Raw genomic sequence first — 27,942 nt, 5'->3', positions numbered from 1 at the left:
ATCAGGGGCTCTGCCACCAGGGGGGAGGGGGCAGGATCCGGACCCCGCAATAATTTCACTTCCGTAGTGCAGCCTTATGTATAAGGGTGTGCATTTTTAGGTTGAACCCCCATCCCCCAACCCTGAGACCAAAGCGGAGCCCCTGTCCAGTGCGAAAAGGAATAGCGCTATTTGTGGGCAGGCAGATTCACAAAGGCGAAATAAACGCGTTTTAACCGGCCCTTGCGCAAACATTATGCCGCGATACCATGATCATGTCCAGTGTATATGTTTAGAATGGCGAGTTTCCGTCATGAGTGTCTGTCCTATTAAGTGGATTAGTAAATCGTAGTGTCTATGGTGGGCAAGATAAGAAGCCATGATGTCAGCCGTAGCCTCTGTGACAACCGTGATATGATGTTTTAAAGTGTTGGACTAAGTTTGCATGACGCGATGCCAGTCGTTTTTGCCCTCCATCTGTTTCATCTTCTTACCTCTGACAATATCGCTGGAACTTTGGTTAGCTGGCGAGCACAGTTGAGCTGATTAATTCCTAATTCCCTGCACGTTTTCATTGTTTTGTTTTAAAGTGACGTTACCGCCTTTTTATGAAATTTGGCGTTTTATTAATTTAATGCACTTGTTCAAGGAAGTGAAATGTTCATTTCCGGCGACATTCCCCACCGCACTTCCGATTTACAGGTCAAAGCACGGAAAAATAGCGATAAATACGCTCTCAGACGTGAGAGGACTAAGCGCCACGGAGCGTCCCGCACTACACGGGCGTGCTGCGGCACAGCCTACCAACTGCAGCTTTCCGTCCGTCCCGAGTCGACTTTCGGACTGCTGTCGTGTTACACAACGCAGGGAAATTTATGCGGTATGAAAGCCTGAAGCTTATTTAGCTGGGTCTATTAGGTCAGTCAGACCGAAACTGCACGATAGTCATCCACTCCACTCACCAAACATAGGTATGGAGGTCATTTGTGCACTGTAATGTAAAACATGCGAGGCATCATCCATATGAGCCGCGTATCGCTCATCGCTGGCTTTATTATTATTGTATCATCTTTATTATCATCATTTAAATCGACAGATGCGAATGGTCCAACAGCACGCAGGGGCAGCTCCGTATTTTGATCGAGCCGAGCCTGTGGCAGCGGGGCTCGAGACTCGATCGGGCCGCGTCGAGAGGTGAACGACAATATGAATATCGCTCGGCGCCTCTGCCGGAAATAGGGCCGCGCGGGCCGGCGGCCGCGCTCGGCAGATGGACGGTTTCGACTCTGCTCCGTCCGGCGCGACGGAAATCGAGCCGCGGTCGGGTGACGGTGACTGGTGGCGAGAGGGGTGCCGGTCGGGCCGCGCTGCCGGGCCCTCCGTCACACCCCGGAACTAACTGACCGCGGCACTGCGGGGCGGGCGCCGCGGGCGGAGCGCCGCAGGAGTCAGATCAACGTCCTCCGCCCTCCGGAAACTGATCAGCTATCATTGTCAGTGATTTTAGTGATTCAGTATGTGATTTAGAGCGTTTATGTGAAGAGAACCAACTTAGTATCTACCTTTGTGTTTTCAAGACGTGTGGTAACAGCTAACACCATATTGAGAAGAGCTGTTTAATATTCCGCACCTCCCCACAGCAAATGTGCTCGTCCATTATTGTCACGCGTCCTTCTATCTACCGCCATCCGAACACTGGCGACAGCTTACACACTGAACTTATCGCGGAATCCCCTCGATTTTGGTAATGCGATTTTAACAAAACATAATAAGCTTTGGGAAATGAGATAGTTTGACTAAGCTGAGAGCCGAGTGCCGGTGAGCCACCGCTGGGCTCGGAGCCTAGCTGGAGACGGAGCGCTCAGCGCTGAGACAATGTCTCGCGGTTGAGTGGACCGATCCACCCGGAGCGTGGCCTCGCAGCCCCTCCCCCTCCCCTCCCCATCCGCTCCCGGTGAGCAGTTCACACCACCTCTCCGCGGCGCGGGAGAGACTTCTCACCATCTAACCCATTTCACTCGGGGTCTGCGCCCCAGACAGTGGACATGGACTGGTCGAACTAGCGTCATTTCGAACTTGATCCTAACCGTGATTCTGGGACTAATGTGTGTAGGCTGACTGAAGATCTGACTATCTCGAACTCTGGCTGTAGCTCTGAGGTCAGCCTCAGACTGTGCTTTGTGTAGCTTCCGTTCCCTACACTCAGCAGTTCGGCATAACGTCATCTCCCGGCGTCCGTGGACCACGGATTGGTCTGTTCTTGTATAGCGGTGAACCATTTCTTCAACCATTTATGCCTGCCTAATCCCAATACCTGAAGTCTGTATCACTTATTGTTTCTCGTTGAATCCATCTGGTGGGTGCATGCAGTATTTTCACAAATCACTGTTTTTTTTTTTTAATAATCGACCAAGTCCGGGTTAGGATTCTACCTTTCATAAATCCGCAATGTTTCGCAGCTGTTCTTCCGGGAAAAATGTCCGATGTCTTGTTAGTATCCGTACCGATGAATTTTATTTCAATCTTTCTAGCGATCATTCATCTGGCGAGTTATTGGCAGGATTACCTGTGTCCGTGACGCCGGCTGAACTGCGAGCGGCTAACGGTAGCCAGTGACGTGGTTAGTCGCTCTCCGGTCCCACAGAGACGGAGCCGGAACCGCGCCGCCCACCTCAGGACGCTATTGGGCCGGGCTCGCGGCTGCACGTTTGTACATACACCGCCGAGATATTTGGTGGGACATGGCTGATGGAAATGTGGCCCCCAAACAGCTGTCGGCTGAACCTGTCAGCAGCTGCGCGGCTGCTTACTAATTCGCGGGAGGATTACGGAGACTATTGGTTCGGTGTCCCGGTGGTTTGTGGCATGTCGCTGAAATACTCCGCCGACAAGGCTTCGAAATGTCATGACCTTTGCAGCTGTAAAACGGATTGATTTGAATCTGATTAGAGACATGTCAGCTTGACTGCTGATAGCCGTATAACTGGAATATGACAGATGACGAAGGAACGTGACCTGTCAGCTGCAACTTTCTCACGATTCACGAATCATATTTTTATCGACGACAGATCAAGCAGGTTCTGGAACATGCTAGTGGCAGCTAAATAGGTACCTATGCTCTGTGCTCATGGTGCTCTTGCGAATATATACACAACCGATGGTATGAGCAGCTGAAATATCTTTGACGACGGTGTATTTATAGGGGTGATTTTTACTACGAACAAGAGGAATACGAATTCTACCGATCGGGATGTTTCATACTCAGTTGTTGATCAACATATAACATATTTATTACGGGGATAATATTCCAATGATTGCACGATCAGACATCGAGAGACAAACACCGACACGGGGCAGCTGGCCTCGCCGGCTCGCTCCGCAGCTGCGGACCGATCGTCGAGGCCGCGCCATGACTGCCCCACGCGCCGGAATCACCCGAGGAGTCAGTGGAGGGCGCGGCGACCCACGGGGTCGACCGGCGCCCGCTGACTCGCTCAACGATTAAATAGACTACTTGTCACATAACGAGCACACGTCAGCCGATTGACTTCACGACAGCGCGGCGCGGCGGTCTAACCAACTACGAACGGCGACAGTCACTGACTGCGGAGGCGCGGCGGTACAAAACGAACAGCGTGCACCGCACGCCTGCCCGTCTGTCTCTGAGATCAAGTACAAGTGAGCGCGACCGACCGGGCAGGGCCTCCGGTCCCCAGCTCTGGATACAAGCTCGACAGGGCTGCGACGGTCACCCAGCCTGCCGCACGGCGCGGTCGGCCGGGCACGAACAAGCTCGGTTACGACTCGTGGCCGCGTTCCTGGAAACGCCAGCGCTTCACGCGGCGTCGACTTAGCCTGCGTGAACTGAGATCCGACGGCTAACCCAGGCGGGGAGGTGACATTGATTGTAAGCGCAAAGAGCGGCGGGAAAGCCGACCTCTGAATGCCCGTTAGCGAATCAAAGCCGGCGATCGCAGTCCCTATCAGACCCCCCAACCAACGGAACGGGACCAAGGAACTGGCGCAGACCCTGTGAGCCTAGCAAGCTCCCAGCGAGCTCCTGGAGAGCTCCTGTCGCGAGCCGATCGAGTCCTGACTGAGCTCCGACCGCAGGGGCGACATGGCCGATCGCAGACGCTTGTTCTTGGCGCGCCGGTTCTTGAACCAAAACTGGACGTTCTTGGGCTCGAGTTTGGGGAACTTTTGCCGGTACGGCTGCCGGTTCAGCTCGTCCGTGTACTGCAGGATGGTGGTGTGGCAGGGGTGCGTGTTGAGACTGAACCAGTTCTCTAGCAGCGGCACCTCGCTGATCGGGTCGATGAAGGTGCGGTTGCGCTTGCGCTGGTGCTCGGCGCCCATGCCGATGGCGGGGTAGCCGACGTTCTGCAGGCCGGGCAGGCAGCCGGACATGTACATGGACATGGACTGACGGAACACGGACGGGTCCACGCCGTAGCCAATGCGCTCGAAGTGCGCCGACGTCATGTGGCCCATGTAGGGCGAGACGAGCGAGGTGGCCGGGTGGACGAGCGACTGCGGCGAGCCGGCCGCCGTCGAGTCGCGCCGATCCGTCTCGGCGTCGCCGTCCGAGCCGTCCTCGTGCTTCACGTCGTCCAGCGCCGGCTCGGAGGTCATGTGCGCGTCCTCGCCGTCCGGCTCCTCGGAGGCCGAGAGCGAGCAGTCGTCCTCGCTCGGCTCCAGCACCGGACTGGCGGCCGGACCGTTCTGCGCGCGCTGCTCAAACTTCTTCTGTGCCGCCCGCGAGTTTTTGAACCAGTAAATGATGTTGTTGATCTCGAGTGGCTTCCGGTTGCGGCCGCCTCGGTAGAAGTTGAGCTCTTCCATAAAGTACTGCATCTGCAGAAGGGGAACGAGGCGATCAGCGACGGTAAGACTAACCGCTAAGTGCCGTGCTAAAATTAAATGTCAGACGACAAACGTCGTATCCGGAGCGTCTCAAACTAGAGAGTAGGGACCCTGTCGACAGTCAACAGTCATTGCCTGGCCAAGACCGCAGGATTGCGAATAAAGGAGAGATGATTCTGGCGGAAAAGTGGCAAAAAGTGATTTCGGTGCAGCTGTATCTGAGGTCTAACTAATTTAGCGTATGCAGAGGTAGTCACAGCAGAACGTTAGTTGAGGTTACTGGAGCATTATTAATTCCATTACCACCGTGCTTTCGTAACAGAGATCGCGGGTGCAGACTACCCATAGAATTTCGCCCTTTTTATGTAATTGATGATCGCCTTATGACGCTGTGGACTCACCTGCATTTTATTCGGGTGTGGGTTGATGGAATACCACTTCTGCAGCTTGGGGATCTCGTACTCCATGTCGAAGCTGGTGCGCACACGAGGCTTGCTGCACTGGTGGAAGTGGTCGTGAGAAGCCTGAAAGAACCAACGCGGAGTCGTTAATTCTGCAAGACCTTATCCTACAATTAAGGAAAGGTCGGTCCATGCTTGCTCAGCGCTCTGAGTTTTACCGTCTCCGTAAAGTTTTGCACTGTACTTCACTATTCGTCGTTTCGGGAACCGTAATCAGTTACTCCTTCCGGTTGAATGGGGGTGGAAACACCTGCTCACCTGACAGGAGGAGGAGTTGACCTCGGCCCGCTGCTCCCGCTGCTCCTGCGCCTGGCCGCTGCCACTGCGGCTCAGCTTCTGCGCCTCGTACCACTGGTTGAAGCGCAGCACCGTCTCGGCCGACAGGCTGGGCAGCGCCTCCGACGTCAGGTGTGCCAGCGTGCTCTGAGGAGAGACCGCACCAAACCGGGGTCAGGTACCGTGGAGTCGCTGCAACTGTCATCAGGGACATAAAAAATGACATGGGAAGAGACGGGTAGGAAAGCAAGTTTGTGTCTAATGTGCAAGCTCAACCGTAAGGTGAGCTTGTCGTCTGCATGCCACAGATAACAATGCCTTGCATCACCTTACAACATTCACTAGCGATCTCTCATAAGCATCACAACAGGCATAACACGAGCTGTTTCAGAGGCGAGCGACCCCGACCGTAGAGAGTGCGTCCGAGGCCAGACACTCTCCGTCGTTCTCCACGCCGCTAACAAACTCGCTGTGGCCGTTCGATCGGTCCGGGAAGCGGCACCACCACTGAAACTGGATCACTGCAGATCGCCAACTGCTCCGCTAACGACGCCCCGTGTCGGCGCGGCGCCCTGTCCCCGCCGCAGTCCATCACATCGCACCAATTATACGGGGCCAGAGCGGGCCGGGCGGCGGCGCCGGCCACCGGCCACCGCCCGCCGCCAATCCCCTGGAAAGTCGTAAAGTTGCCCGTGCGCCACAAATCCCCATTACCAGAGGAAATCCCTAACAAATCTAAGAATTTATGTGAGATTATTGAAGATCAGTTGCAATTGTCCGCGTGGCTGGAGTCGGCATCAAAAACGGGCGTCACTGGCTTGGTTTGGAGCCATTTCGGCCAATCCCTGTGATGGAGGGCCGCCTATAACTCAGCGGCCGTGCGGATATTGTGTACTTTCTGGCCGGCACGGCGCGCCCAGTTAAGATGTCCGGCGATTGGCAGTGCCAATAAATCGCGAGGTGTGAATCGAGGGCCGGTCGTCGGGCGATCGCACGGAAAATGGCCGCGCCGCGCCGCGCCAGAGTGACCTGTAGCCCCCCCCCCTCCTCCGCACCCTCCCCTCCCCCGGCGATACGGCCGGTCAGCGGCACTGCTCCTCCGATCGACACGGAGGCTGGCCGTCCGTCTCTCAATATATCCTGGTCCGGCCGACATAGTTGTTACAGTACCTGGCTGGCAGCTACCTTACGTAGAACTAACTAACGGGTATATAGTCACAACGATGTTGAGGCGGAAATCACCTATCCGTGCTTCTATCCTCAGGATACTGAAATCCTTCTCCTCCACGCCACAACCCCCTTCCGGGCTGGACAGGCAACTTTATCTCATGCGGGCTGCTCCCTTGGAGCGGCACCGCTGCTCCCGAGGGAGCGCACCCCGTAGCCGGGTGCAGTGAGTGCCTTGGGGCTGGGTGGCCTGTCCTCTGGACGGGCTCAGCCCCGGCGACTCACTAGGGTGCCTGCCCAGACCAATGTCTCCCCCTAAATCCTATCATCCTTCCGGCTCTGCAATGGTCTTGTCGACCGAAAGGGCCTAACCCAACAAAACAAACAAACAAACAAACAAGAGGCGGAAATCATTTATACCCTCTGCGCATATTCAGGTAACAGTTGCGCTGCAATATTGCATAGTTACTGAGTTATGCAGTCGCACCCACTGGCCACTACCTTCATTGGTTTACTCCCTGCTACTCTTTCCTAGAATTTCACTTACCTTTTTCCTCATAGCATGACAACCATTCACTTTAGATCATTTACGAATGTATGTTTGATCGTGAAATATTCATGCAGTTCTAGGCAGCACATGAAATAATATCACTAAAGACGCCATTTTCTTTGACCAGCTCATCTCGTCATAAATCGTGAATCGGCTTTACGTGGCCATAAAGCACCGTTAGCTCATACACAAATGGGACGTGGTTAAGCGGCGGTTAAACCGATTTAACTGTCCATGGTCTAGTAATCCGGTCTAACTCATGAGAGCGGATTCAGATGACGAGAAGTCCGTTAGCGCACACATTAGGTGAGCGCCGCTAAGCCGCAGCGGCTGGACGTTATACGACTGTCATAAGAACCGGGTCAGACGGGACCACGTCATCACTGGGTCCGGGCGGATCACACTCTGAGAAAAGCCGAGCGCCGCCACGCGGGCCTTCTCGGAGAAAGGCCGGCAGTGACGCAAGAACGTTCGGCGGTCTTACTGCGTCTGATCACACCGGGCATTATCAGCGAACTGGGCTTAGTTTGCTACCAAAAACCGGTGCGTGCCTAGCTAAAGCGTGTTGTCAGTATATGATATGTCCATCTAATATGTGATTACATCGACCATCATTCAATGGTTCGAGAAATAACTCGGAGAACAATGCTAAAGAAATATGTTACAATATCGAAACGCACTGGGGATCGAAGTCGTGCATGTTCCGTAGATCCTGTCCATTAACAATTCGTACGATTCGTTCATTACGATTCATTAACGAAACAATGAAAAAAGCTGAGGCATGTTGCATGAATGAACAGTGGACGTTGTCGCTCAAGGCAGCATATGGCTTCTGAGTTCTGAGGGGAGGGCTCCCATAAAAATCGGGTGTCGGTAGCGACATCTCAATCACACGCGCGGTTCTCGACGGCCGGCCGTCCCCACCGAGCGCCGCGCACTTTTGTATTGACCATCGCAGTAAACCGTCTCGGGACATTACTTTTATCGGCTGGTTAAAACGTCACGCGGGAACGCTAAATCATCATTTGCGGTCAACCAATCTTTATTATCGGGGTATCATCGCCTCCACGCCTCCACCAATCATATTTATCGTAACATCAGCCCATTTAATTCCATTGGATAACCTGGCGTCGGCCTGTTTAGTAGATTTTCGAAATGACGTAAGTTTGCAAACTCATCGATGAATTCGAGAGTCGGAGATTACGAGGGGCGGTCGGCGGCTGCGGCGCGGCTGCGGCGGTGGCGCGGCGGCGCTGTCGCCCGGCCGGCCACTCTTCATATGGTTCGGCGATCGGATGCCTTCCCAGGGGGACCGATAGCGGCGAGATTTATCGCTAAATTCTGCCGAAAGATGGCATTAGATGTCTCTCGGTGCGGGGCGCAGAGTAAATCATCGGTGACGACAGCGGCGGCGAGCGGTGTCGGCTGCCGCCCGGCGGACTGCGGCCGACGGCCGACGCACCGGTAATTGGCGCTCCGGTATCGCCGCACAGTGCCGCATACCACTGAACAGAACTACATATCGCCGCACGAACTCGAAGGACGAGCGCTTTGCACTTTCCCACAGAATGCCACTGGGTAATTAAAACCATTAAACCAACAGAAATTGTACGATAAAAGCATGTATGTCACAGTCAACTTTACACAAGGGGAGAATATCATATGTAGATATGCCCAAACCAAACAGAGCCCCTGTTTTCTCATCTGAAAGGTACCCTGGTTAAGGCGACCGTACGTTCCGTCTCCGGGTCTGACGACGTCCAGCGGACACCAGGTCAGCGCGGCGATCAGGATGGCCGGTATGTCAGTAATACTGTCCGCTCCTCTGTTCTGTCCCCTGGTCTGTCGGGTCTGCACGAGTCTTCCAGGGCCTGTCTCATCTCGCCCAGCGGACAGCCGGAGGCGGTGAGAATAGCCGGTCTGTCAGTGATACTGTCCGCTGCTCTGTTCGATCCCCGGTTCTTACCTCGTCCAGCGGACAGCCGGAGGCGGTGAGGATGGCCGGTCTGTGTGACTGTCCGGGTCTGTAGGGTCTGTATGTGTCACTGTCCGCTCCTCTGTTCGATCCCCGGTTCTCACCTCGTCCAGGGGACAGCCGGAGGCGGTGAGGATGCCGCTGCCGTGCGTGACCAGCAGTCGCAGCAGCCGCTCCTTGACATCGGCCGCCTGCCGTCCGGCCGGCGTCTCGCGGCAGAAGATGCGCAGCGTGGCCGTGTTGATGACGTCGCCGAGGATGTCGGCCACCGTGTGCCCATCGGCGGCGCAGACCTGCTCCAGGGTCAGCGGCTTCCAGTTCCGCAGCGACAGGTACGCTATCATAGGGAGAGGGTGAGGGCTCGGGTCAGCCAGAGACACAGCGACAGGTACGCTGTCACAGGGAGAGGGCGAGGGGTTGGGTCAGCCAGAGACACAGCGACAGGTACGCTGTCACAGGGAGAGGGTGATAGGTCGGGGGCTAGCGGCACGGAAACTCGGCGGCTCCTTTCTTTTGAAATTGTCAGAGAACATATTATGCATTGCAAATCAATGCAATTTCACGCTAGGTATGGGTCAATCAACGGGCCAAATGTTATAGTTTGTCGCTTCCAAGACCCCCCACTTAAAACTAGCCCACGCTCTTTTTTTATACAATTCTGAGAACGAAAATCCTATGGGTGTCCTGCAGATTCGATTTTGGTGCCTCGATAGTCCAGCTTTTACAGCTCATGCCGAAGTGAGAAGCCGTCCGTCCCTACTCCCGGCCCGCCCACACAAACCCGCGGCTGTGTCAGCTCAGGTACGATTCCCGACCCCAGACGAGGCGGTCCGTGTCAGCTCAGCCCGTCGCGTCGCTCACCGGTGCTCTCCGACACATTGACGTGCTCCAGGCCACACTTGTGCAGCACTGCCGCCGTGACGTCATTGAATTTCGTCGACGACGGGATGATGGCATAGTCCTCGATCCGGCGCCGGCCGCTGCTCCTGACATCTGCCGGCAGGTCGATGAACTCGACGACAAACCTGACCGGCAGAGCTGCCGCTGCTCCCACTGAAACACAACGGGGATTAGTTCGCTTTATTTCATTGCACTGTGTCCCAGGCTGTCAAGGCAGAATCCGTGCGAGAGCTTAAGGCTTGCATGTCCTTAGCCTTACATCCGTCATCCACATCTCTCAACAGTTTTTATTTTATTTAATAAAATGCTAAGGCTGCTCGGGTAAGCCTTCAGATTCATACATTAATTGCTCGCTCCGATCTTCTTGTAATACTTCATCTGAACATACAATGCTTCAAATAACCTGGACGTCGACGCCGGATCTGCCAAATGATTTTATAATAAACGGCATGACTAAGCGCACATTTCGGTTTAGGTATATCTATGAAACTAGCCGCTTCTGTCAGCGCCTGAATGTATGCTGTACCGCACGACTTGTGCTAGCGCCCGAATGTATGCTGTGCCGCACGGCTTGTGTTAGTGCCTGAATGTATGCTGTGCCGCACGACTTGTTCTAGCGCCTGAATGTATGCTGTACCGCATGGCTTGTGTTAGCGCCTGAATGGATGCTGTACCGCGCGACTTGTGAGTGTTAGCGCCTGAATATATGCTGTACCGCACGACTTGTGGCACGAGAATGGCAGTTTTCGGAAAGAATCCGTAACCATGACAGTCGAAACAGGAATGCAGAATACCGAACAACCCGATCGGGCAGCTTACATGACAAGTGAATTAAAATACGTACTTATACCATGTGTATCAAAACGTCTCAATGAGATGCCAAAAAGTTCCCTGACCTCAAATGAACAGAGCATCCCGCCAAACCATCTATGCAAACATCATTTGACTATCTGTTGAATGTTGATAAAATGTCCCGGTGTCCCTCTGCTCACGCCGAGCGTCCATCCGCCGCCGTCGAGGGAGTGTGAGCAGAGCACCGAGAGTGAACTGAGGACCCCATCCGATTTCGGCAGCCGCCTCTCCGCGGCGCGCAGACTGCCGAGTCTCCCAGAATGAGGAGATTTCAGACGCAGCGACCGTGATCCCTCTCCGTGGACAAATTCGATTTTGTCGGCTCAAATTCGTAAGCTTACCCAATCAAAAATTCATCTCTAAGTCTTCTCACACAATCCTATTCAGATGAGGTTTAGCGGAGTGGCTGGCGTCCCGCCCGCTCGCAGGCGCAGCTCCTTCTGAACGCATTCAGCACGGTCGTCCGAACAGAGGACAGGAGTAACCGGGGAGACAGTGTGACACCGACCGCAGGACAGAGGGAAGAAGGGGAGACAGCGCGGCACTGAACAGAGTACATGAGTGAACGGGGAGGCAGCGCGGCACCGACCGCAGAGTCGGTACCGGATAAAACGGATAGAACGGTACAGGATAGAACGGAGAGACATTGTGGCACTGAACAGAGTTCAAGATAGAACGGGGAGACAGCGCGGCACTGAACAGAGGGCGGGAGTGGGACAGAACGACATCGACCAGCGAGATGAACGGAGAGACCCGGGACACGGACAAGAATATTGGACGGAACGTGGAGACGTGGAGCAAGGGTATCGGAAAAAGGAGAGATCGGTCAAAGAGACAGAAGGCCCGGACTATAGCCGCGGGCCGCGTGGGATCCCTGTGAACCACGCAGGCTCACGCGGTCTAAGGCAAGACTGATCAGCAGTGGCTTATAGCCCGACCGTGGTCTGATGCTGGCTGATCAGCAGTGGTCGCGCCCTGAGGCCGGCTGATCAGCAGTGGTTTACCGTTTGCCGGCTGATCAGCAGTGGTTTACCGTTTGCCGGCTGATCAGCAGTGGTTTACCGTTTGCCGGCTGATCAGCAGTGGTTTTCCGTTTGCCGGCTGATCAGCAGCGGTTTACCGTTTGCCGACTGAGACCGGCTGATCAGGCATCAGCATCTCTCAGCGGCCCACGGTCACAGTCCCAGGAACACTCGTACGCTGTTATCGTCGACCTGTCGTGATGTAATGGGCATTGTGCAATGGATTTGGTAATAATGAGAAGTTCTGAGCCAGATTACCATCAAAATAGACTGTAGATTACAAATGCGCATTTCCTTGAAGTATGTCGACAAAAAGCGTACAGTCATGCGAGAAGCTTTAATGCTTTACTCTCATTCCTGTCCTCGTCATTTTTTTTTGCTGCTATCGTCTGACATCAAAACATGGATGCTTGTTGCTTATCTTAGCCTTTGCTTTGCTTCTAGAGGCATACTTGTTCATAGATCGGTAATACGCAAAACACGGGGAACCCTGTACGAATTAATTCTGGTCATTTGTCATTCCACCGCGGCGGTCCAGTGTCAAAACGGGTGGTGATTCAGTGTCAAAACTGTTTCATCACTGTGTCTGTAGACCGCACTGACAAAGTCCGGCAATACTCGGGCCATGTGCGGAGCGGACAGAAAGCTCGCCCCGCCGCCACGACGGCTAAGCTCAGCCCTGGAGCGCCGCCGCCGGCGACTGGAGCCCAACCGGAGCATTTCCTTTCGCCAGTGCCGCGTCCGTTTCCCCGTCGAGTCCGGGCTTACGGGCGCCGCCAGATTAGAAGCCCTGCAGCTGAATCGGATTATGGGCATGATTGATGATCGCGGGCGACGGCGGATTACCGGTGATCCTCGGCGGCTGCTCTAATCCTTTTGAAGGGATCGCACCTAATCCGGACGGCCGATTGGCGGCGCGTTATTTTGGCGCACCGTGCTCCGCTTTCCTGGGAGCTGTGCTGTGTGTTTTGGCACGCCGCGATGCCGTGCATTGTTTGGGAGCGCGGCGGTGCGACGCCCACCGTCCGCCGGAGACCGGAGGCGCCCGCCGCCACTGTGGGGTCTTTGCCCCTCCTAGCACGACACTACTCCTGCGGCGGTACGCCGGAGTCAGCTGACCGCCGCGGCGCCGGGCAGCGCAGCGGAGCGAAGGGAGCCACGCGACATCTTCTGCTTTGATGTCTCGTAGTAGCTGTTTGGGCAAAATTGGGCAAAAGATAAGAGTTGATTCCAATGCAGAATTTATGGGAGAATATTTTGATATGTGTTTCCACACGTAACTCCTGCGGCGGTACGCCGCAGTCAGCTGACCGCCGCGGCGCCGGGCAGCGCGGCGGAGCGCTGAGAGCCGCGCGACATCTTCTGCTTTGGTGTCTCGTAGTAGCTTTTTGGGCAAAATTGGGCAAAAGATAAGAGTTGATTCCAATGCAGAATTTATGGGAGAATATTTTGATATGTGTCTCCACACGTAACACCGCGTAACTCACTTTGTAAGGCTATGATTTGCCGAGTCGAATCTCCGAGACAAGTGGCATATTAACATTTTTTTTATTTCATTCAAAAATCATACCTTTGGATTATTTTTCAAACTTTTCATGCATATGCTCGTATTCCTCCTTAAATACAGATTATAAAAACATGTCGCAACATCGGATTGGTGCTTGATTAAACGAGTGAGCAGGCGTTCCGTTGTCATGTAATTTTTCGCCTCATCCTAGGGGCACGGTGCAAGTCAGCGCAACCCTTCACTTTGTGACGTATTTTGATGCATAAGTCATCATTTTTAAAGCGATTTAAGGTCGGATTCGGATACACTGGACAATTCTGCGTAGAAAGAATATAAAGAAAGTGGAAATCAAAATACTCGTATTTGCCACTTATGTCGTGCTAGGATCGCAAAAGTCCCCACGGTCCCCGCGCCGGGAGGATCAGGCCTCAGCGCGAGATGGCCTTCCCGTGTCTGTCGCCAACTTTACTCTCGACGACGAGGGGATTTGGAATACGGCCGGATTCATAGGATTTGCTGTAATCCCAACGCAGAAGTATCACAGAGTGTTTTTCTGTGATAAACGGGAATGGGCGGCCGGCGGAGCGGCTCGCGCGGTGCGCACCCCACCTAAAAGGATGACGGCCGAAGCCCCGCAGACGCCGTCGATACGGCTCAGCTGATACAATAAATGCGGCGCATCGACTGTTTGTGGGTGCCCGGTGCCGGGTGCCGTGGCACCGGATAGGTGCCGGGTGCCGTGGCATCGAGTGGGTACACTCGGGGGCAGATTGATGTTCCACAACTCTTTATCCACCGGGTTCCTATGGCTCAGCATTGGCAGCAGCCGCCTGGTACCGGTAGACTGTGCCGCTTCACTTACTTGTCAAGCGGCACAGCCTACCCACACCGTATGCCACCGGTCTGGGTCGGTGGCTGAAAGGCGATGTGGGCCGCCTGTGACGTCAGCGCAGCGGTGAGGGCCGAGCCCGGAGGCATGGCTCGGGTCGGCGCGGCGCGGCGGCTGGCGAGGGCTGGGGAGTGAGGTGGGGTGGGAGCACGGACCATCGCGCGGCTGAGCGAGTGTAGTTAACTTTCGCGTCTCAAGGCGCCAATTATTCTACCTAACAATTGTGCTAAAGCAGTTGTTAAAATGTCCTATCCCCAAGACAGCGCCTATCATCATACTTGCCATGCACATTACGACACACTTAAACGTGACATTGGGACAGCCGATATAATTTATATCACACGTGCATCGAGTTGCGGAGCTACATTGTTTTTAACAGATATGTATTAAGGCCTTGATTGAGCTCATTGGTGGCTATTATTTCGCACAGCAATCGTCCAGAGACGTGGGAACTGGGGTTTTTGGATAGCGCGGCGTCCCAACTCTTATGTTCCTCTAATGTGTGGTCGCAGCCACCAATAGCAAACCGTTCCATCTAGGAACAAATAAGTCGCGCACCTGGGACGGTTCGAACCGGGTTTCTCCAACCGGTCACCCCACGACGCTAGCCTGTATCCACTGAGCTGCCGAAACCAGCGACCACCCGCCGTGGTCAAACGCGATCAAATGTCACAATACTGTCATTGGCGGTCAGCGGGTGAATGTCATTTTGTTTTGTGCAGATGAGGACCATTCTCGGTAGCTCAGTGGATGAACGCTCGTGTTGTGAATTGGCCGGTGGGAGAAGCCCGGTTCGAACCCCCCTGAATGGCCGACTTTTTGGCTCCTAGTTGGAACGGTTTGCTATTGGAGGCTGCGACCACATATTAGAGCAACAGTAATAATCGCTTTAAATTGGAGCGTTGGCTGCGGCACTACTCATAACCCCCAGTTCCCACGTCTCTGGACGATTGCCGTGCGAAACAATAGACACCAATCTGCTCAATCAAAGCCTTAATACTAATATGTTATACAAAATATAGCTCCGCACCTCGATGCACGAGTGACATAAGTTCTATCGGCTGTCCCATTGCCACGCTTAAGTGTGTCGTAATGTGCATTGCAAGTATGATGATAGGCGCTGTCTTGGGGATAGGACATTTTGAAGAACTGCTTTAGCACAATTGTTAGGTAGAATAATTGGCGCCTTGAGATGCGAAAGTTAACTACACTCGCTCAGCCGCGCGATGGTCCATGCTCCCAGTTCCCACCCTCCCACCCCGCCTCACTCCCCAGTCCTCGCCAGCCGCCGCGCCGCGCCGACCCGAGCCATGCCTCCGGGCTCGGCCCTCACCGCTGCGCTGACGTCACAGGCGGCCCACATCGCCTTCCAGCCACCGACCCAGACCGGTGTCATACAGGTGGGTAGGCTGTGCCGCTTGACAAGTAAGTGAAGCGGTACAGTCTACCGGTACCAGGCGGCTGCTGCCAATGCTGAGCCATAGGAACCCGGTGGATAAAGAGTTGTGGAACATCAATCTGCCCCCGAGTGTACCTACCGGGTGCAGAGTGTATCCGGCGCCGAGTACCGGGGTGTCGAATGCACGCTGGGTGCCGGGTGCCCTGGTGCATGCAAGGTGTAATCGCCACGCAATTTGGAATGTGGATCGCTCTTAAATATTCAGTACAATACAATACAATACAATGTGCCGGTTGTAGTATTGTTTTGCTGTGTAAGTTCTTTGAAAATGCTTAGGTACCTACTGTTCACTGTTAATTGGATGTGATCAGTGCCGATGTGTCCGATACTGCAAAGCGCATGAGTGATGTGATTAATTAGATGGCGTGTTGCAATTAAACTTAAGTAACATCGTTTAGTACAGTTCTCAAGTGTACGATTTTTATGCGAGTTAACATATGCTGATACCTAAACACCGTTTATAAAGTCGGTACGTGCTGTCTCGCGTGATCCACTAATTCTACTCACCCATCGATCATAGAACGTCAACTAGCAATTTCACGTGTCGAATCGAACAGTGAGGTGTCTTTTTCAAACCTGCAGGTGATGCTTTTTATATCGGCATGTATCCGTATATGAAATCCGTTATGACGGCACTTGACAAGATTGTCAAGCCGTGCGGGGCTGAGTAGTGGGCGGGGGTGGGCTGGGGCGCCACGCGCGCCCCAGCGCTCTGATTAAAACACCCCGCCGGCCATGCAATAATGACATCGCTCAGACGCTTCTCGGCTTAACTTACACAAACCGCCTCGCTAAGACGCTGGGCAGCTTTGGCCGGTCCGGGGGGGGGGGGGATAGCGCGGCCGGCCCGTGGCCATGATCCGACCGCGGCTCCGCCAAAAACGCCGCTGATCCGCGCCGGATGGTCCGGAGGCCGCGCTGCATCCGGCTCCACCGTGTGCTGTTGCAGCTGCTAAGCGACTCGGCGGCCACCAATAGCGTAACAGATGGCCGGATTAGCCCCGCTCGGCGTCATGGGCCCTATAGCCGGCCGACAGCCGCTCTCAATGAGACGGGTTCGCCTGATCTGCGAGCGCGCCGCCGCCTCTGAGTCCTCGCCGCGATGCGAGTCCATGGAGAGATCCCGATTTCCTCCTCTTTTTTCTGCGGCCCTATTACGCGCGGCTTAAGTTTGAGTCGGTCGGCGACGCGGCTCGGCACGACCGGTCTGACTTTGGAGCCGTTCGTTTGTCGACTTAGCCGGCGTCGGCTCGGCCGGCCCCGCCGCCCACCTCATTATGAGGGATTTTCTAAATACGTCTTTAGTAAATGCCCCGGGATGAAAAGATAATGCCGCCGGTCGATCAAATTCAATGCAGTCGTGCGACGCGGCTGACTTCAGATCCGTCCGGGTGAAGATCTCCGACGGAAATGGCTTATGAACTGACTTAGGGCGGATGCTTGCTGAGGCGATGATAATGAAGCTTGGGTCAATCTAAGACCGGTTGTATTAGACCCACACTGATAAACGTACCAAAGGAAGGCAAGAAAGTCGAACTGGTAGACAGACTTATTCAGAAAAATTCTGTTAAATCTGAAAACAGATCTGACGGACGTGCATGACGCATGTTCTAGCAAAAGACAGAATCCGTTATGAAAGCTCGTCTCGTTGCCATGACTACTTACGCGCCAGGTAATCGGTGTGATGAGCACTTATTGCGGCCTGCGCAATTGTTACATGTGCGATTGAAGCGGGCGCTCTCCTATGCAGCGTTTACCTAATGAGAAGCCTCGCCCGTCAGCGACCTTCCGGTGGCCCTCAGAGCTGTTAGGCGCGCGACGTGGCCGGTTTTTGCGTGGGCTGACCCTGAAAAGAAGCCCAGCTGCACGGCAGGCCGTCCAACCGGCCTCCCGCCGCGCTGACCACAACAGACCGTATTTACTAAACAGCGGACAACGGCAGACCGGACGGCGTCTCCGACTCGGCGGCTCCAGAGCCGAGAGAGTAGTGGTCATTAGGAATTCAGAGTGAATTGTGCACTAGCTACAGGTTTAATCGGACCTAAACCTGCTCACGCACTCCTGTACTTTGACTGTCACTCTTTGATTTTAAGTCGAGTTCATACAGCACACTACCCACCCATCGAGCAAGAGCGGGCCCCGGCCAACCACAACACCATAAAGCTCCCATGACTCATGTGTATTGCACAATCATGGTCAGCTGGATAATCTGCAGCCCTGATTTAGATACAATCACTAAAGTGTTTAAGAAACCCAATACTTTCTCCCGTTGTGCGAGGTCTTTCCTCGTGTGGCTGTCGCCGGGTCCGGGTCCCTTCCTGCCGGGCCGCCCCCGCAGATCACGGCTATCTGTGTGTGTATGGGAGGTTAGGGCAGTGTCTCCGGTGACGCGGTGCCGGCTCAGAGCTGCGGTAGGTCTGCTCTGGGAGGTGTGGCCCGCACGGAGCCGCCGAGCTCCCGGACACAGTGTGAACCGGTCCCCGTGTCCGTCTCCTTTCACCATGGGTAGAAAAAGTCCCGAGAATTAAGCCAGAGCTCGTCGGTGACAGAACAAAGCCAAAGCGCGAAGATCTGCTACGCATTGCCGGTACGTCACACAAGTACACCCGTCAAATGACACGGGTATCACCCTCTTCTCAGAACAGGCGGACGTCACAACACGGGCGCCGCCGAGCCGCTCGCCTCACGTCCGCTTCTGCCTGCTCGTCATACGTTGCGCGTTTCGTCACATGTTCACCTCGTCTGTCATCGCTGTCAGTCATTATAGTTTGGCACGGTCTGTCATCGCCATCTGAAACCGACATCGCTTTCTGACAAAGCCTGTAGCCGCCGTCTCACAGTCATAGTCGTCTGATACGGTCTGTCATAGCCGTCTGACACTGCCCGTCATCGCCGTCTGACACTGCGCATTGCCGTTTGTCATCGCCGTCTGACACGGTTGACAACTGTTTCACCGGATGCGGACAACAATCGGTTCCGCGCTGTGACGCTTAGGGTCTACTTAACACTGAACTTTCAAACAATGAACAGCCAGATCGGTGACTGAGCGATATGACACGGATGCTGAGCGCCAGGTTCCATAAGATCCCACCTACGGGTCTTCGAGTAAGTTCGATAATCTCCAAAACTTTTCAATGACTCAGACGGCTGTGGTTCGTGAGACACATTGTCAAAATGTCAGGTCTTTTTACGTGAGAATTGTAAATCTAATACACTGAGAGGAAGGCAGCATTGTTATCGGTGTCCATAATTTTCGTTATTGAATCGACTTATGTCAAGAGCGGATTAACAGGGGTTCACCAGTGATACCCGTAACTTCTATAAAATGCAACCGTGCAAACTCACGGTATAATTCCTGGACAAAATCGTGACCGTCGATCATGAGGCAGTCTCCGGGGAGGCAGAAAAACATCTGTGCCCGGGCTGTGGCGACTTCCGGCTCCTGCAGCGGAAGTGACGCGATCCAGCGCCCGCGTCCGCTTCGGCCGGACCGAGCGAGATCGGCGGCCACATCCGCCCCCTCTGCGGAGCTGGAGCGACCAAGGCCGCGCCGCGAGAAACACATCGCCCACGGCTGGCCACCGATCCGGAATCACCGATCCGAATTAGTGCATAGGTTTGGGATGTCTGAGGTTCGAGGTTTGGTAGGACTCGCAGCCACCTGTCGCTGTCGGTTGGTTTCATTCATGGCCGGTGAGGTACCGGGGTACCGCCGCGGAGAGAGGCCGCGCTGGTCCGCTCTGCTGTGATCGGAGACTCGGTGCTGAGTTGCTGTACCCGCGTACTCTGCACCGGGTGAAGCAGGTCGTCGCCCACGGTGCACCAGGGAGAGAGGTGCCTCTGAGCGGGCCACCATCAGCCGCTATCGGCACGGGAAACGAGCGGCGGGGGGCGCGGTGCCGGCCGGTGCCGCCGCCAATCACCCCCGACCACCGGCCGCCGCCGCCGATCAGCCAGCGCGCCGCCCGGCCGCGCACCGCTTTATTATACGGGCCCGGTTTATCTGGGCGTCCAACGGCGCGCGAGCGGCGCGGTATTTTCATCGTGTGCTCATTAGCGCCGGCCGCGGCCCGGTTATCGCGCCGGCCGGCCGCGCGTCCACCGACCGCCACCAGACGAAATCCTTTTGTTTACGGTGCAGCGCCGGCGGCCGCGCGGCCGCGGCGGCAGTGGCGCACAGTCGCCGTTCGCGGCGCGCCGCTATCGCGCGCATCGCGGCGGCGCCGAGCAGCAGGCGCAAAAACTGGTCAATTAATGATAATCTGGCGCACGGCCAGCGCTCCTCAGGTGTTTACTCCAGTTCTGGCGTGTTTTTGTGCGCGTTGCGAAAGTAGCCGTGATTAGGATTATTTATAGAGGAATTATTGCAAGGAATGCATAATCTGACCGTCAACAGGGCGCAGCGCAATGTGCGCCGAAGTGCGTGTCGGGGCGGGAAGTTTTTGCGGCACTTTGCCGCCTTGCGTCCGGCAGTCCTCTTGGCGGCCGTATTTGCTCTGATTAGATAAATTGGTCATCCGACAGTTGTTTGTTGACCTCGCCTTGACTTAGCGGCCGGGCCGTCTTTGTCGGGTGGGGGTCGTCGGGCGCCGGTGAGGTGACACATTCGACCCTCCCCTCCCTCTGTGCAGGTGCCCGAGGTCGGCAGTCGGTGTGATAGTGGTCAAACGCAGCGCGGTGGATGCAGCTTAGCTCGCCGGTGCTGCCGGCTGAATCAGGCGGCTTCACGCAGCTCCCCTAACCATGCTGACAAACGCTGCATGTTTCAGACCAAACAGGCAAAGCGGGGAACCGCCATACACTCGGTGAGCTAGCGATAGGCACCTTGCGGAAGGCGGTATTTAAACTACATGCGGCACAGACCGCGACCTAGCGCAAGTTAAGTTAGTGGCCAACTTAATATGTAGGTAACTAAGGAGTGCGACATTATGTCTTGACACTAAGCATCGTTGGATATGTAGTAAGGAAATAATCCTGAAGAGCAGCTCGTTACTCGGAATATACCGCCGGGATGATGAAGCTTGGCTGACGCAGAAGTATTTCAAGCTCTTACGTTCGAAGTCCTTTATGTTTCTGACTTATCTGGATATGGGACCAATTACGATTGCAGTAAGTTCTTTGGTGGTAAGTCGGCTTCTATGCTGTTAAAAACCGACGATCATCATTCATCGATGAGACGAGCCTGAAATAACTCTGGAAGTTGTGGCTGACGGTGGTCCTGATGTTTCTCTTCACTCTTGGACTGGCCTGCGGTACTAATGCCCCTCTGTGACTGGCCTACGGTTCTGGTGTTCCTCTAGGACTAACAAGCGGTGCTGGTGTCTCTGTGACTGACCTGCATTGCTGGAGTATCTGTGAGTAGTGACTGACCTGTGGTGCTGGCCATGCCAGTGCTGCCGGTACGGTCGCGGTGCTGGCGCCCCTCTAGGACTGTGCTGTGGTGTTGTTATGTCTGTGACTGACCTGTGCTCATGGCGCCCCTCTGTGACTGACCTGTGGTGCTGGCTGCCAGCGCTGCCGGCACGGTCGCGGTGCTGGCGCCCCTCTGCGACTGTGCTGTGGCGGCAGCGGCCAGCGCGGCCGGCAGTCCGGTGACGCTGGTCTCTGCCCGTGTGACCGGAGAGCCGTCCCTGACCGCCGAGCTGCCCGTCAGGCCGTTACAGGCCGGCGGCGGCAGCTGCTTCTCTGACGTCATCATCGACAGCAGCTGCTTCTCCGACTTCATGGTCAGCTGGAGCGGCTGCCGGGCAGACGCAGCCAGAGGTCAGAACTGTGTGCAATGTGCATTGTAGCGGATTGACATGGGCAAACCGACAGAGAAAATCCATAAATAAACACCGGAATGTCAATATATCAAAATAATTATCGTTCCATATCGTTAACGTTCAAGCTGGTGATTTTCCAGGAAAAGGCATGTTGGATGAACTGGTCGGTTCGACACTGGAAAAGCACCACAGATTAACGTGATATGCCCTCGGTAACAGCTAAATGTGACAAGTGGCAAGGGCTACGCATAAAACGCATACCTAAACCGCGTATATGTAAGCATGCAAATGAAATATGCGTAGCACAGATTCCCTATATAGAGAGGTCTGTGCACGTACTATTCCACTGGCAAAAGGCAGAAAGGCGCATTATTGTTACACATGCCAATCCTTGCCAACAGAAGCAAGGGTCCGAGAATAAGATTGCGAATCCACACAACGTGAGGCTGGGAGTTGTTATTCGCCAAATATAATCAGTGAGATGAAGCCGTTTCGGTCAATGGTCAGCGCGAGCCGCGAGGGTAGCATAAGGTGGGCCTTGTGTCCCGACCGCTGTGGTCAGCGCTCAAAGCCAGCAGCAGTCTCAGCGCAACAGTGGAGACGTTTGATGTCATAAAAGGTGTGCTTCAAAGTGAAGAAGACGCTCGCCCAGGCCACGGATCAATTGTGACGTGCATCGTTTTGGGTTCAGCAATAGCATCACTCCATGCCTTCACGTATTCCCGGTTTTCGAACATTCGGTCCTTCGCCTAGTTCGAAGGTCCGTGGACAGTGATGGTCCTTCTCAGGTCGCTGTATGACTATCTACCTACCCAGGGCTTCTCTTTGTGACACCACCGTCACCTTGCCATGACACCGCTGTCACCGGCCTGTGCACTGACAGCCGCTCATAACTCGGCGGTGTCCGGCGTTACACGACTGCTGTGACAGGCAAAGCTGAATGAACTCGGAGGAGGAGCAGATTTCGAGTCGGAAATCTTCTCCAAAGATCTTGAGTTTAACCCCGACTCCAGTAAACGAAGAATCGAGTCAAAGCCAGACTTCGGTGTGCAGATCGTTAGTTTTCGGGGAGCCGGGCTACAGTACTGCCCATTTATTCATTTTTTATCAGGTCTCCTAACAAATAGCCAATCGGACACAGGATAGTCATAGGTCGCAGGTACCAAATCGCACTTCTGTGATTCATATAAAGCTTATTCGAATGGAGGTAGATGCCAACCAGGTTTGAATTGCAGACGGGTCGGCTGGCTGCTCGAATAAAGCTGCCCAACGACCAGACAGTAAGCGGCGAAGAGTGCCTGAGGCCTTCAAAACATCTCATAATCCATAGGCTGTCTTAACTGAGGTCGTCTAACTAATTTTATGACGGGTTATGTCCTCTTGTAATGTAAAGCAAACCCCAACAACTAAGGCACATGAAGCCTATGAGAGACACGACATCCATCCGTCTTTGCCATTCTCAGGACTAGCCCATCACAGGGGCGGATAATTGTCATAATTCCAGCCCCCAGGGGGTTTCAGCACCTTGCGAATGGAAGCGTCGAATTTTTGCGTATAGAGAAGCACATATATGTCCGCTCTTCCAAATAGCATCACTCTTCTCGCGACTTACGTAAAGCAGTTTGTGTCTCAGACGTAATTTAAGCAACCACTTTAGCACTATTATACGGTGTTCTTTGAATTTCAGGGGGTGCTCGAGCTCCCCCAAAACCGCTAATTCTCTACCCGTGGCCCATCAGCATCTTTCCTCATTCTCATATTTTTTGTTCGGGCTGACGACCACCCCAACCAGCAACCGTCGTGGTGTTGAGGTCAACTCGAGCCTGGAATACACCTTCCGCGGGTGACCGTTTGCATGGCAGAGCGGACGGCCCCATCGGGACACTCGCATCCCACAGGGGCGACCTCTGCCACTGCTACGAATGTCATGCGTCCGTGGTCCTCACAGTCGAGTGTGTCCACCATATCCTTCATCACCTGATCTCATAGCTCTGCAATGGTCCGTAAAAGAGGAATTAAAGACCGTAAGAGGCTGCTCCAAACAAAGCAAAATAAAACAATAAGCTTCATCAGAACGCGAGAGACGAAATTTAACTACAAAAGGAGACTTCGACAGCGTGGGCGGTGGGATGAATAGCAGCAGACACATATGCATGATGGTCTCTTGATGCAGATCCAACCAGTCACAACGGCGAGGGGACTGATCGCATCCGTCATGGTCGCATAGGTCGCATACTCGCAGGACTGATTCTTTCTGTCAACCGCGATGACTGATCCCTTCCCTCTGTCAACCCCCATGGACTGATCCCGCCCATCAAAACGCCGGTGACTGATCCAGTCTCAAACAAGCTTAATGGCATATACTGCCCCTCCATAACCGCGATGACTGATCCCGCGGATGACAGAGTGAGTCCTCTAACAGTCTCTTCCTATCATAACCTCGTTGACTGGCGGCTGCTAGTGCCTGTCACAAGTATGCGTCGAATGGACCACTCTGTGTCACGGAGGACCACTGTAGCATAACACGCCACAGCACGGACTCTGGATAACGACAAAAGATCTACCACAACCAAGCTCTGAGCCTGATCTCTGCAGTTCTCTTGATCTCCAGCGGCCTGGTGACTTCACCAGCCTATGGACCACATGGCTGCCTTCTATGTGAAACAGCTGCAGCCCAATCCGGGAAAGTGGGGACGGGAGGGACGGCAGCCGGCGGGAAGGAAAACTGGACATTGGGCAGCTTAGGCTGACCATGTGCGCTGGTACCGAAAATCGCCAACGGTCCAACGTGGATGCCTTCGGTGAGGGAGCTGTCGCTGAGGTGCATTCCAGGAGGGCCATCGATGTAAACAGTCACCGCCAGGAGCGTGTTGAGTCACAGCTCCGACCGTCGTTAGTACCGCAACACGCGTCCGTCTGACCGTCCGCGGTGACGCAACCTCGGCCTTCTAGCAGCCCACATGATAGGTGAGCCATACACTGATTCATGCAGTAATTCTCACAGCCGTTCACAAACTCACAGTCAAGTGGCTCGGACGGGCACACCCACCAACACAGGCAAGACTTCTACTATAGACAGCACATAGTCCACCATCCACCGCTTAGTCATACTACATAGCTATCTCCACGTGGCCCTCCAACCAGGGCCCTGAACAGGATACAATACAGGTGTTCACCACGTGGTGGCCCAACCAAGGACCTGATAACACACAACTCCCGTGTGTTGTGAGCCACGTGCTACCCCAACCGATTGCCCGGACGATCACAGCACACCACAGTGCAGCCTGCGACCTCACTGCTGCACGCTGCTCTCCCTCCAGCGAACTCACCTCATTGCTGTTCTCCGAGAGGCTCTCCGGCTGTCCGGCGCCGCCCCACGAATCGGTCGCCATCGCTTCTCCGTGACCCTTCTGCTCCATGCGTCCGCCGTCCCTGCCGAGCACAGCGCGTGTCTCTCTCTGTCTGTCCGTGTCGTGCACAGCGCGTGCCGACCGTCCCCCTATCAGCTCCGTGCACTGTATCTGGCTGCTGGCCTCTGCACGCTGAGCGGCAGCGCACACGTCCGCCCCCGGCCGCGGCCGCAGCGTCAGTGAGCCGGCGCCGCCGCCCGGCCCGGCGGATTATTTTTCAGCCCAATCCCCCTAATCCCGCGCTCCTAATCCGGCACTTAATCCGGGATTAGGCGGCGGCCAGCGCTCGGGTCAATACGCGGCGGCGGCGGGCCGGATTCGTACGGCTGCTGCGGATCAGGCAGACGGGGAGGCAGGGAGGCGGGGAGCGACGCGGCGCGCGACGCTCGCGACGCACACAGACAGACAGCGACGAGTGGGCGGCGACGAGCGTTACATCATCGCCGAGCGCGGTTTAAGCCAGTGACGTCACCCGTTCAACACCAGTGATGTCACCAGTTCGACACTAGTAATGTTACCAGCTCAAAACCAGTGACGTCACCAGTTCGATACCAGCGTAACTGAAAAAACGTTGCGTTACTTGTGTACCATGGTAAGGTGTATCGATTATCGGAAAAATGTAGGTACCTATGTAAGAGGTCAATAACAACAGCATCAACAAGAAAAGCAAAAACAAAAATACAAAAATACAAAATACAACAAAATACTGGAAACGAAAAAAAGAAACATGTTAAGTCCACCCTTTCGATCATAGAATTTATGTTTCTAATTAAGGCAGCCAGGAATTATTATCTTGTGCATAGGTAGTCTTGGTATTACCGACAGTGTATTGGTATTGTAGAGTAGTCTCTGCCTTGTGAAATGTTTAAAAAGTAGATTCAGTTAAGAGACACACAAAAGACGACAGACAACATATGACAGACGCAGATGACAGACAACAGACAGCAGATGACAGAAGACAAATGATATATGACAGCCGACAGATGACAGACTACAGATGGCAGACGACACATGATATTGGCAGACAACTAATGACAGGTGATTTACGACAACTGACAGCCTAAAGATGGCGCGACAGACAGCATGACAGTCGACAGATGACAGGCAGCAGACAAAACTGAAAGATGACATATGACATGTTATGGAATTAGTTATAGATAACAAAGAACATGTGGCCAACAACATGCAAGGCGGACCATGGATGATATAACAGGCGACAGATGACAGACGAAATATGACAGATGACATATGATAGCAAACATGACAGACGACAGACGAGAGATGATAGACAACAGATGATGGACAATATATGACACACAACACACGACAGACAACCGATGACAGACTACTAATGACAGACAACAGATGACGCACAACAGCTAACAGATGACAGGCGACCAATCACAGAAAGCAGATGACACACGACAGATGGCAGACGACAGATAACAGACGACACATGAGACAATATACGACAGATGACATACCTATAAGAGACAACAGGCGAAAGACGTCAGATGACATTCAGCAGATGACAGACAAAAAAAACAGATAACAAATGGCAGATAACAAACGACATGCGACAGGTGATACACAACATATGACGCACAACTCAGATGACAGAAAACAGATGAAATATGACGGGCCGACACACGACATACAACAGATGACTGACAGCCAAAGACGGAACAAATACTTCACGACAGATCCAGACGACAGATGACAGACAACAGATGGCATACAAGTGATTACAGACAATAGACGACAGACGACAGATAACTGACGTCAGAAAACAGACGGCATATTACAAACGGCAGGTGGCTCAACGATAACCGACAGATATGCCTATACGACATACGGCATATGTGCATTGTGCATACATGTGTCGGCAGAAGACAGGTGGCAAAAGATATACGCTAAACGATAGACGACAATCAACATACGACGAACGACGAATGGCGGAAGGAAGGCGACTAATGGTATAAAGGGGACATTTGACAGATGACAGGAGACATACAGACATTTCACAGACGACATATGGCGGATGACAAATGACGGGGGAAATAGATGACAGACAATAGATGACAGACAACAAATGACGGCTTACAGGTGGCAGACAACAGATGAGATATCACAGGCAGACGAATTGAAGACGGCAGATGGCATACAACAGACGACATATGACAGGCAACAGATGACAGACAAACAACAGACAGCGATGACAGACAACAGACGACGACGACATATTGCGGATGACAAATGACGGATATAGACAACAGCTGATAGACGATAGATAAGAGACGACTGATAGACGAGAGACGGCATATGAAATTCGGCATATCAGCTAACATTCGTCAAGTTACAAACGGCACATGGTTGAACAATCAACGATGTAGATAGAAATATGACATAGGTATGACAAATGTCGGCAGAAGACGGTAATGATCGACCGAAGACAGATGACAAAGTGACAAGCGATATACGATAAACGAAGGATAACAGTCCACAGACGACGGACGACAAATAACAGAAGACAGGCAAAGGAAAGACAAAGAACGACACAGAGCAGAGGACAGACGACGAGAACAGTGTCCTGTCGGTGGCGTTCAGAGTTCGTCGGGTCCGGCCCCGTGTCGGAGCACAGCGCGACTGCAGCACGCCGCCGCCGGGATTAACCCGGGATCGAGTTAGGCTGAGCTGCGCCGGCCTCCCTAATCTGATTAGGCCGTCCTGGTGCCCGCTCAGCGCGGATCAGATAAAGTTAAACATATTGGACTGCTGCAATCACTCTAACTCCTCCGCATGCAGCTCGGCTGGCCTTTGCAATACGGCGTGGGAACGGCAAAGATCGAAGTTATTTGATAAAC

The 27,942-nt window shown here is 53.9% G+C and overlaps 1 protein-coding gene across 1 annotated transcript in view; it reads right to left on the bottom strand.

The window, feature by feature from the left end:
• Window positions 1-3,244: 3,244 nt before the first annotated feature.
• LOC122392156 (homeobox protein dve-1-like) overlaps window positions 3,245-27,942 on the bottom strand; it is a 47,066-nt gene continuing 22,368 nt past the window's right edge. Inside the window, exons 2-8 of the mRNA XM_043386734.1 lie at window positions 24,998-25,100; window positions 21,397-21,643; window positions 10,136-10,327; window positions 9,379-9,611; window positions 5,565-5,729; window positions 5,247-5,369; window positions 3,245-4,836 (exon numbers count right to left, since the gene is read on the bottom strand). Coding sequence (XP_043242669.1) covers window positions 4,018-4,836; window positions 5,247-5,369; window positions 5,565-5,729; window positions 9,379-9,611; window positions 10,136-10,327; window positions 21,397-21,643; window positions 24,998-25,087 — 1,869 coding nt within the window. The 5' untranslated portion in view covers window positions 25,088-25,100 and the 3' untranslated portion in view covers window positions 3,245-4,017. The remainder of the gene's footprint in view (window positions 4,837-5,246; window positions 5,370-5,564; window positions 5,730-9,378; window positions 9,612-10,135; window positions 10,328-21,396; window positions 21,644-24,997; window positions 25,101-27,942) is intronic.

Source organism: Amphibalanus amphitrite, unplaced genomic scaffold (genome assembly GCF_019059575.1).
Source record: "Amphibalanus amphitrite isolate SeventyFive unplaced genomic scaffold, NRLGWU_Aamphi_draft 000471F_arrow, whole genome shotgun sequence".
NCBI classification, from domain to species: Eukaryota; Metazoa; Arthropoda; class Thecostraca; order Balanomorpha; family Balanidae; genus Amphibalanus; species Amphibalanus amphitrite.
Note: the sequence above shows the minus strand (reverse complement) of the source record. Positions and strands in the feature narration are given on the sequence as shown.